This window comes from Polypterus senegalus, chromosome 1 (assembly GCF_016835505.1).
Source record: "Polypterus senegalus isolate Bchr_013 chromosome 1, ASM1683550v1, whole genome shotgun sequence".
Taxonomy (NCBI): Eukaryota; Metazoa; Chordata; class Cladistia; order Polypteriformes; family Polypteridae; genus Polypterus; species Polypterus senegalus.
Window position 1 is genome coordinate 196136851 of NC_053154.1, and position 12138 is coordinate 196148988.

General features: G+C 37.4%; 1 protein-coding gene across 2 annotated transcripts in view; it reads left to right on the top strand.

Annotated features, from left to right (window-relative positions):
• dis3l2 (DIS3 like 3'-5' exoribonuclease 2) overlaps nucleotides 1–12138 on the top strand; it is a 516063-nt gene that overhangs the window by 147938 nt on the left and 355987 nt on the right. For both annotated transcript variants that reach the window (XM_039766315.1, XM_039766323.1), the window contains exon 6: nucleotides 6514–6718. In XM_039766315.1, the coding sequence (XP_039622249.1) occupies nucleotides 6514–6718 (205 nt within the window). The remainder of the gene's footprint in view (nucleotides 1–6513; nucleotides 6719–12138) is intronic.

A 12138-nucleotide genomic window follows, 5' to 3' on the forward strand; every position in this document is an offset into this window, starting at 1 on the left:
CACAAAATAATTGGTTGTGTAAATATTCACCCACTTCAAGTCAGTATTTATTAGATGCACCTTTGGCAGCTGTTGCAGTCTTCAGTCTGCGTGAACAAGTTTTTATCAGCCTTGTACATCTGGGCACTGCAGGTTTTCCCCACTTTTCTTTATTAAACTGCTTGGCCTCTTTCAACAGCAATAACAGCAACAGCATTTACTGTATTTATATAGCACATTGTTATACAATGTAGCTCAGAGAATGTTACAAGGAAAGAAAAACAATTAAGATAAGGGAATAATATTAAAGAATAAGTAACAACAAACCAAGGTAAGGACAGATGGCCCGGGGGACAAAAAAAAATCTGTAGTGGTTCCAAGGTGGCCCAGCTTCCACTTGGCATTCTACCTGACATACATGTTCCTAAATTAAACTACTTAGTTTTTATGCTTCACATGATAGGATTTGATGATGTTGGTCTCGTGGACAGCTGAGACACCCACCTTCATTCCATCATCTCAGGTGCATGGTACCGTCATCAGGTGGTGGTGTGCAGGCCACCACCGCAGAAGAACTAGAAAATACAGCAGAGATGAGTGGGGATTAGTACAGATTGGGGATCACTCAACAATATGATAATTCTGTATCCATAAAGTGTATTAGGAATACAGTTGAAACATAGCTATGAAAAACCCATATAAAAATAATTTGTTTTTAGCAGTTTTTTGAAATGGTCCACAGTATTGGCCTGGCAAATTTCTTTAGGTAAAGTATTCCAGATTTTAGGTGCATTACAGCAAAAGGTCACCTCACCACTTCTTTTATATGGAGGAATATTTCGGACAAAATGAAATAAATAAATAAATGCGTAAATAAATAAAAGTACTGTGAAATGTGAGCATAAATAAATAAATGTATCATGAAATGAAGCCTTAATAAATAAATGTATTGTGAAATGATAGCATAAATAAATAAATGTGTCACGAAATATGTTTTTCGTTGCTTATTTATTTATTTCATTTTAATCCGTAACATTCCTGCAAACCGTCGTGAAATACGGCTTGAAATAAAACTGTCACTTTCACTCGTCAAAGTTGAGAGGGTGGGCTCTAACATGCCATCTAGTTTCTGATTGGTGAATCGACAGCACAAGAATGAATTAGAAAAATGCTTACTACTGCCGATGAAGTAATTTATGATACTTGTAAAGATTAGCTTTTTTTTATTCTGTTATTCTCTCAGCCACGTTCACAATCCCAACTCAAGCCCACCCCCCAAACAACCAACGCCCCCACATTTGACACTGCTGTTTTCTCGGACGCGCTACAACAGAGTCAATCTCAGATCATGATGACTGTTTTACATTGGATCAAGAATGCACTTTTGCAATCGCTGTACTTTGTATATGTACATGGGAAGCACTGCACTCATGACTTTATGCTGTAGGAAGTAAGTAAATAAATAATATCTATATAGTAATAACAGTAATTTTATTATTATATAGCAGCTTCCCTGTCTGCCTATCATATAATGCTTTTCCTTCCTATCTATATATCTATCCCCTTAGCTGTTTTTTTATATACTGTTTATGTTATAATGTGCTTATGGCGTGCCAAATAGGCAATTACAATGATTTTCGGAATATATAAAGTAATTCCTGAATATATAAAGTCGTCATCAGAATACATAAAGTCGTTCCGGAATATATAAAGACAGAGTTAGAATATATAAAGTCACTCCCGAATATGTAAAGTCAAAGCCTGATTATATCAAGTCAGCGTCAGAATATATTAAGTCATTACCGAATATACAGTGCATCCGGAAAGTATTCACAGCGCATCACTTTTTCCACATTTTGTTATGTTACAGCATTATTACAAAATGGTTCAAATTCATTTTTTTCCTCAGAATTCTACACACAACACCCCGTTATGGCAACGTGAAAAAAGTTTACTTGAGGTTTTTGCAAATTTATTAAAAATAAAAAAATTGAGAAAGCACATATACATAAGTATTCACAGTCTTTGCCACAATTGAGCTCAGGTGCATCCTGTTTCCCCTGATCATCCTTGAGATGTTTCTGCAGCTTAATTGGAGTCCACCTGTGGTAAATTCAGTTGATTGGACATGATTTGGAAAGGCACACACCTGTCTATATAAGGTCCCACAGTTGACAGTTCATGGCAGAGCACAAACCAAGCATGAAGTCAAAGGAATTGTCTGTAGATCTCCGAGACAGGATTGTCTCGAGGCACACATCTGGGGAAGGTTACAGAAAAATGTATTCTGCTTTGAAGGTCCCAATGAGCACAGTGGCCTCCATCATCCGTAAGTGGAAGAAGTTCGAAACCACCAGGATTCTTCCTACAGCTGGCTGGCCGTCTAAACTGAGCAATCGGGGGAGAAGGGCCTTAGTCATGGAGGTGACCAAGAACCCGATGGCCACTCTGTCAGAGCTCCAGAGGTCCTCTGAGGAGAGAGGAGAAGCTTCCAGAAGGACAACCATCTCTGCAGCAATCCACCAATCAGGCCTGTATAGTAGAGTGGCCAGACGGAAGCCACTCCTTAGTAAAAGGCACATGGCAGCCCGCCTGGATTTTGCCTAAAGGCACCTGAAGGACTCTCAGGCCATGGGAAACAAAATTCTCTGGTCTGATGAGACAAAGATTGAACTCTTTGGTGTGAATGCCAGGCGTCACGTTTGGAGGAAACGAGGCACCGCTCATCACCAGGCCAATACCATCCCTACAGTGAAGCATGGCGGTGGAAGCATCATGCTGTGTGGATGTTTTTCAGCGGCAGGAACTGGGAGACTAGTCAGGATAAAGGGAAAGATGACTGCAGCAATGTACAGAGACATCCTGGATAAAAACCTGCTCCAGAGTGCTCTTGACCTCAAACTGGGGCGACGGTTCGTCTTTCAGCAGGACAACGACCCTAAGCACACAGCCAAGATATCAAAGGAGTGGCTTCAGGACAACCGTGTGAATGTCCTTGAGTAGCCCAGCCAGAGCCCAGACTTGAATCCGATTGAACACCTCTGGAGAGATCTTAAAATAGCTGTGCACCGGCGCTTCCCATCCACCGTGATGGAGCTTGAGAGTTGCTGCAAAGAGGAATGGGCAAAACTGGCCAAGGATAGGTGTGCCAAGCTTGTGGCATCATATTCAGAAAGACTTCAGGCTGTAATTGCTGCCAAAGGTGCATCGACAAAGTATTGCGCAAAGGCTGTGAATACTTATGTACATGTGATTTCTCAGTTTTTTTATTTTTAATAACAGAATATGTGGGACTTATCTATGCAACAACAGAGTACATTAACTTTTCCATGGGCATGACAAAATTGCTATTGCTTCTCATTAATCTTGGGTCCAACTGTTGCCTGAAGTCTTTATTCCAGTACCTTTGCATAGACTGTTCCAGTGAGCCTAGGGAAAGTAATGTTTCCATAACTGAAACATATTCCCTGTGTTCTTACTTTTTAAAAATAGGAGCTACAATCCAAGTTTGCCACTCTTGGGGAATTCTTTCTTTCATCATTGCAATTTTGTATAGATATATTAGCAAAGATAATTCCACAATATGGATAGGTAATAATACTATAATGAAAATAATCAAATATTTTAAACTCCAGTGTAAAGGTAATCATGTGGTAGGTCAAAGAAAACCAAATTAATTTCTGTTCTGTTTTTATTGAAGTACTAAGGTGGATTGTGCAAGACCTGCAAGATTTCAGCCAGAATACATACATATATATGTATATATGTGTGTATATATATATATATATATATATATATATGTGTGTATATATATGTGTATATATATATATATATGTATATGTGTGTGTGTATATATATATATATATATATATATGTATATGTGTATATATATATATATATATATATATATATATATATATATATATATATATATATATATATATATATATATATATGTGTATGTAAATGTATGTATATGTATATATGTATATATACACATATATACATATATACATATATATATATATATATACACACATATATACACATATATAAACAATCTGGCACCGTGGAGCTCGATTGGCATTTGCCATAGAATATTGGAACTGGCAGGTTCACCACTGGCTCCCTGTGCTTTTCAGAGATGAGAGCAGGTTAACCCTGAGTACATATGACAGACATAAAAGGGTCTGGAGAAGCCGTGGAGAACATTATGCTGCCTGTAATATCATTCACCATGACCGGATTGGTGGTGGGTCAGTGATGGTCTGGGGAGGCGTATCCATGGAGGGGCATACAGAACTCTACAGGCTAGACAACGGCACCTTGACTTCCATTAGGTATCGGGATGAAATCCTTGGATCCATTTTCAGACCCTATGCTGGTGCTGTGGGTCCTGGGTTCTTCCTGGGCACGACAATGCCCGGCCTCATGTGGTGAGAGTATGCAGGCAGTTCTTGAAGGATGAAGGAATTGATACCATTGATTGGCCCCCATGCTATCCTGACCTAAATTCAATAGAACCCCTCTGGGACATGGTGTTCATCCAACGCTGCCAGGTTGCACCTCAGACTGTCTAGGATCTCAGTGATGTCCTGGTCCAGATCTGGGAGGAGATACCCCAGGACACTATCCATCGTCTCATTAGAAGCATGACTCTTGACGTTGTTAGGATTGCATACAAGCATGTGGGGGCCATACAAACTACTGAGTATGATTTTTGAGTTGCTGCAATGAAATTTTGGCAAAATAGACTAGCCTGCTGCATCATTTTTTCACTTTGATTTTCGTGGTGTCTTTGAATTCAGCCCTCTGTGTGTTGATAATTTTCATTTCCATCAAATGATGTGGCATCCTTTTGTTCCTAACACATTACCCAGTCCATATCAGTATGGATATTCAGCATTTCCCCTTTGAGATCTGATTTGTTTTCAAAGTGTTCCTTTAATTTTTTTTGAGCAGTTTATATCATAGTAAGTAAATGGCACTTATTAATGACTGTTAACTGCCATATGACTGATTTTAATTTTAACTGAGTTTTAATAATGATTTTGGAATCTTTGCATTGATTTGAGTACTATTGTTGGTGCCTCGGCATGATTCACATGGCCAAGCATGCACTTCATTTTACTATGTACACCACATGTGACAGTAAATCTGATATAAACTGATTATGCTACATCTTTGTTTTTTTTAATCATTGAATAGCCATGCATTTCTGGGGAAAGAAAACCACTGTTGTCCATCTGCATATCATTATTAAGTTCACAATACCAATCAATAGTCACAGTTAAGCAGGTTTTTGAAGTAACTTTAAAAAGAATACATTTTAAAATGGCAGAGATGAAGCCAAGCCATGGTTGAACAGAATGAAGAGTGATTTTTTTTCCCTATAGTTAATGGAGATGGCATTGGATTTGAATGAGTAAAAGTAATTACTAACTTTATTTGTTGATATATATGTAAAATATATATACACACGCACTCTTTTATACTGTATGTTGATTTTATACTATATAATGTTGACTTTTTTGCAGTTTTGTGTCTACAAATAACTGTAATTTAACAGTACTTGTGTTTGGTTAGACTTTTAAACGTTTAAGTGCATGCTAGTTTGAATATTTGGACCAGTATGCTGTAAATGAATGTAGAAAGCTCAAGAATTCATTTCAAAACAACTGAAACCATTTTTGTTTAGGATGACTAAGCTGAAGCCATTTATTAATTTGATGTGGTTGTTAATGGAACAAAGATTAGCCCAGGGAGCTGCATGGATGTTTTTGCTCTATAGTAGTTGTATTGTTCTGTCCATGTTTACAAAAAAGGCTATTTCTAACTTCTCTTCTTGCATTTCAATTTGGTTTTCTTAAGCAAGAAAAATATGTTGTAAGTTCCAAAACTACTTGTCACTACATGGAATGTTCCTTTTTCAGCTTTAAACTCCTATATTAATATTCTTGGTTTTATGTACATCTTGTTCAGTTTTTCGCATGTGCAAACCCTTTTAGTCAATAACATGTTTATTAAACTCATATTCTCTGGCTTTTATAAATTAAAAGACTTTGCATGCCTGGCTGAACAATATGTCTAAGCGACAGCTGTAGCTATGACATGCGCTCATTAGATATGAAAAATGTGGCCTGGTCCCACACCAAATGGACTCCATGATTTAGTTCTTCACAGATTATATATTTATATATATATATATATATATATATATAATATAAATAAACAGAATTGGTCTTGTACATAAACTGTATTTTGAACAAATTTAGAGCTCAGCCACAAGGTCATGCACTTATGCTTTAAAATCTCTTATCTGCTTTTTCCCCTCATGGTCATTTTGTTTACTTCTATGTTTACTTTATTTGCACTTCCATTTGCAAGACCATCGCCAAATTATGTCTACTGTAGTATTTTATCAGGGGCCCCCAGTGTGAAGCTTTTGTGCTTTTGTCTGTTTTGACCTTGTGAATGTGACACTTGCTCCTGTTACTCATTCCTATTGTTAAAGAATTTTTAATTTTTTTCCAGACTTTAAAATTAGATAAAGAAGACGAGCTTGTGCTTGGCACAAAAAAACAGAGCCTCCTGGCAGAAAATGTGAACTGTATGAAACATAGTAACAGTGCTGATGAGCGGTATAGTCCAGACATCATCATTGAAGAACATATTGATAGTAATGGGGAAGACCAGGAGTTGGTCAGTGAGATGCAGAGGATGCATGTCAGCACTCTAGGTAAGTTTGAAAATGCTTTAGAAAATAGCCTTGGATTTTGTAAAGCTTAGTTTGACTAGGAGATTTTTTTTTGGGAAAGTGTCTTCATCTGTTAACCACCCATACCCCCAAAAAGTTTATGGAACAGCAAAATTCAGTCCCATGCCAGAACTTGGTTCCTTAATTTCCCTTTGGCTAAAGCTCATAAAAGAAAAGAAGTGATTCATTCCTAATCGATCCAAAAGCAGGTTTTCAACTTGTGCCAGAGTTGTTTATTCAAGGCAGAAATGGAAGCACTTACTGCTTTATAAGAGGGGCAGTTGGGATAAATGCCTTGATGGAAAAACAGAAAAAATTACTATCCCTTTTCCATCTATAAGTGAAAGGACTTGCTTTTTGGTGTATTGTTGGAAGCTGAGTGAGGTCACCTTTATCAGATCTGTTGCAATGAGCACTGCCTTAGGTGTTGGCATTTTTCGTTGCTTTGTATAGTTGTTGAGGCACATGTGTATAACGTTTGTGTTGCTTTTGGGGTATAACAGCAGATAATAATGGTGAACTAATACAAAGCAGCCTTAAAAATTGTTTGAGAGTCGCTGCCAACAGTTGTCTTTAATCTTACAGCTTTTTTAAGATGGTAGTTTATATATGCACTACAGACTACAAAAGAACAACAGGTTGGAGATCTGGATCGACTAAGGGCTCAGTAGGTTTTGAATTCTCTGGAAATCATTAGCCTTGACACAAGCTCTGCTAGAGCCAAAAATGAGAAGGAAAAAAAAGAAAACACCAGCAGGCCGACAGAGTGATTATGTCAGTGTTCACGTACTGAAAGGTCTTGGGATAGCATCACTAAGCATGATTAATTAATCACTAGTGACAGGCACAGCGTAACATTGAAACTGATCCCAAAGTGTCGGCTCTGATTTAAAGCATGAAACAATCGATAATAAACAGCACATGAAAGAGTTGATTGTTTGGCAGCAAGAAATTTTGCAGTGCTTACTTGTCCATATTATGTGGGGGCTATAATTTACCCAGAAAACCTGATCATTCAAATTTCACTTGTGTTCTGTGTTTTTCTTGCTTTCTTTCTTTTTTTATCACTGTCTTATTCTCCCTAAGCTGGTGCTTTTCCTTAAATTAGCAATATGTGACAAAATTTTGAAATATATAGCTCTGCAAGAAAAAATAGTGTTTCCCATAATCTTGTTTTTGAATTCCTTCATCTTTGGTTTGGAAGGTTCCATTAGCTTAATTAACTTAGTAATTAATTATATATTTTGTTTAACTGTGCCAGTGTATATATTTTTACATGTGTATATTAAATATACAGTATGTATGGTACTATTTTTCGGTCTTTATTTTTGTAATTAATTTTTAGATTTTTGATGTAAAAATGTATAAGCATTTAATCTATATTTATGTAATGTCCAATTTTAATACACTTTTTCAGGCTCATTTGTCTTTGCATTCTGTAGAATAATCCCTGTGTTTAGCTTAGGTCTTATTTTACTAATATGTATGTAACAAATGTTCTTTTGTATCTCAGCTGTGCATGTAATTTAAAATGCATGCTTAACCATTACTCTGGTATAAACAGTACTTAGGTTGCTCTTCATACCTTTCCAATTAGTGGCAGCTTACATTTGGTAAGCCAAGTCAGGTCTTTGCTAATGTAAACTTTCACTTCCTTACTGGCAGCTTTGGTCAGGTTTACATCATTGTGGCTGTAGATTACATTTATGAGGTTATGTGTAAAACTATAGAGTTTTATTTTTGAAAGCTAGGTCAGGTGATCCAACACAAAAGACTGACTTAAAAAAATGTCCATTTTAAACTAAACTTTTATGCATTTGGTTAGATTAAGCCAAGTGAGAGAAATGTTTCCGTTGTTGGGGGTATTGTTGTCAAAGGAAAGATAACCATGTATCTATCTTATGAGCATTACTGTACATTGATACTGACAATAATCCTACAACTTTCAGAGGTTTCCTCTTTCTTTAGTCAATCAGGTTCTGTTATTGAAGGAGTAACTCTATACAGTACAACACAATGGAACACACACATTTATTTATAAAATTATCAAATGTGGGATTGGTTTTGTACAGGCTGAATGTGAAATGTAGTAAGTGATATTAGTGAGCTATACTAAGTATAGCATAATCTGCTCTATTTGTACTTGCTTTCACATTTATTGCCATTTTATTTATCCAAGTTTTAATGTGTAGGAATACATTGCTGTAGTCACTGTTGAAATAATTTGTTAAACTGGCAAAACACCCATGTCATGTCATAGAACAGTGAATTACACTTTTTTTATTATACAGTGTGCTCTTTGCATTAAGAACAGATGTTTATACTGTAGATTCTGCTGCTGCCTGATACCTGCAACTGCCTGAAAATAACTTCTGGCCAGATTTCTTTCTGTGAGGAATTGCCACATTCTCATCCAGTCTTTGTAGGTTTAGTCTAAATACCGTGTTTCAGCTTACTTCTCAATCCCAAATGTATCCTAGGACCATTGTAAATTTTATACTATATGTTTGATCGTGGATCTGTTTATGTTTGTGAGTCTGCCCTGTAGTATCCATCTCATCCAGAATAGCCTCCATCTCGTTATGTCCCAGCAATGGATAAAGCCCCTTTAGAAAAATGTTGATAGGACAGTTCTTTAAATTTACTACCGTATTTTTCAGAAAATAGGACCTACAGTTGTGCTTGAAAGTTTGTGAACCCTTTAGAATTTTCTATATTTCTGCATAAATAAATACCTAAAACATCAGATTTTCACTCAAGTCCTTAAAGTAGATGAAGAGAAACCAGTTAAACAAATGAGACAAAAATATTATACTTGGTCATTTGTTTATTGAGGAAAATGATAGAGTATTACATATTTGTGAGTGGCAAAAGTATGTGATCCTTTAGGTGAAGGTGAAATTAGAGTCACGTGTTTTCAATCAATGGGATAACAATCAGATGTGAGTGGGCACCCTGTGTTATTTAAAGAACAGGGATCTATCAAAGTCTGCTGTTCACAACACATGTTTGTAGAAGTGTATCATGGCACGAATAAATGAGATTTCTGAGGACCTCAGAAAAAGAGTTGTTGAAGCTCATCAGGCTGGAAAAGGTTATAAAACCATCTCTAAAGAGTATGGACTCCACCAATCCACAGTCAGACAGATTGTATACAAATGGAGGAAATTCAAGACCATTGTTACCCTCCCCAGGAGTGGTCGACCAACAAAGATCACTCCAAGAGCAAGGCGTGTAATAGTCGGCGAGGTCACAAAGGACCCTAGGGTAACTTCTAAGCAACGGAAGGCCTCTCTCACATTGGTTAATGTTCATGTTCATGAGTCCACCATCAGGAGAACACTGAAAAACAATGGTGTGAATGGCAGGGTTGCAAGGAGAAAGCCACTGCTCTCCAAAAAAAACATTGCTGTTCAACTGCAGTTTGCTAAAGATCACGTGGACAAACCAGAAGGCTATTGAAAGAATGTTTTGTGGATGGATTAGACCAAAATAGAATTTTTTGGTTTAAATGAAAAGCGTTATGTTTGGGGAAAGAAAAACACTGCATTCCAGCATAAGAACCTTATCCCGTCTGTGAAACATGACGTTGGTAGTATCATGGTTTGGGCCTGTTTTGCTGCATCTGGGCCAGGATGGCTTGCCTTCATTGATGGAACAATGAATTCTGAATTATATCAGAGAATTCTAAAGGAAAATGCCAGGAAAACTGTCCATGAACTGAATCTCAAGAGAAGGTGGGTCATGCAGCAAGACAACTACCCTAAGTACACAAGTCGTTCTACCAAAGAATGGTTAAAGAAGAATAAAGTTTTGGAATGGCCAAGTCAAAGTCTTGACCTTAATCCAATCGAAATGTTGTGGAAGGACCTGAAGTGAGCAGTTGAGGAAACCCGCCAACATCCCTGAGTTGAAGCTGTTCTGTACGGAGGAATGGGCTAAAATTCCTCCAAGCCGATGTGCAGGAATGATCAAAAGTTACCGGAAACGTTTAGTTGCAGTTATTGCTGTAAAGGGGGGCGACATCGGATACTGAAAGCAAAGGTTCACATACTTTTGCCACTCACAAATATGTAATATTCAATCATTTTCCTTAATAAATAAATGACCAAGTATAATATTTTTGTCTCATTTGTTTAACAGGTTTCTTTTTATCTACTTTTAGGACTTGAGTGAAAATCTGATGATGATTTTAGGTCATATGTATGCAGAAATATAGAACATTCTAAATGGTTTACAAACTTTCAAGCACAACTGTACTCCAAAAATGAGCCCTAGCATGACTTTCAGGCTGCTCTGTAATATAAGCCCTACCCCAAAAATAAGCCCTAGTCAAGATCGTCAGCTGAAAAGTAAGGCGCCTAAGGTTAGGTTTATACTTCACGCGATGCGTGCTCCTGTGGACACTACTGCTACACAAGATTTGTACTGTTTATATTTGCGTGCGTACTTTACGTAAATTTGGAAGATTCCACCAGGTGAGCATGCAAAATGATCACCATCGTGAGAAGACGTTTGGTTTCAGTGTGTTGTGTATTGCCCGAAACATCCATTTAATTTCGAAGACACCTTGCCACAATATCTGTGAAAATTGTGTTTAATGATTATATCCATCAGGATACAAAATCCCTGGATGGGGTATTAGCTCATCGAAAGCTGAACACAGGCATACACATACACTAGCATCATTTTAGTGTCGCCAAATCCCCAAACCTTCATGTCTTTAGAAGGAAAATGGAGCACACTGTGGAAACCCACCAGGAAAACATGCCATCTCCAGGCAGGGAAAACCAGTGACGTGGCTTCCTGCGAGACAGCAGCACTACCGTTCTGCCACTGTGCCGCCCCCATGCAGTATGTATAATTATTAACAGTATCTATCTCTCTCTCTCTCTCTCTATATATATATATATATATATATATATATATATATATATATATATATATATATATATATATATATATATAAACTGCTCAAAAAAATTAAAGGAACACTTTGAAAACACATCAGATCTCAATGGGAAAAATAAATCCTCCTGGATATCTATACTGATATAGACTGGGTAATGTGTTAGGAACGAAAGGATGCCACATCGTTTGATGGAAATGAAAATAATGTAAAGACGACAACGACTCAAGTGACGAGTTGGAGGTGGGCACATGAGCGGGTAGTGCATACTGAATGAGAAATCAGCAGACTAGCATGACGGAGGGAGCTGAATGGACTTCCTTCTCCTCTCCTCCCATTCCACACTCCGCGACTGAGCGCTGTGCACCCCCATCCCTCCATCTGGTAGGAGACGGTGCGATGGCGGTCCGCCAGTTTTCAGTCACGGACGATTGTGTGTTGATTCGTTCCGTGCATTGTTACAATGTTGCTTTTCTTGCTGATTTAGTACATT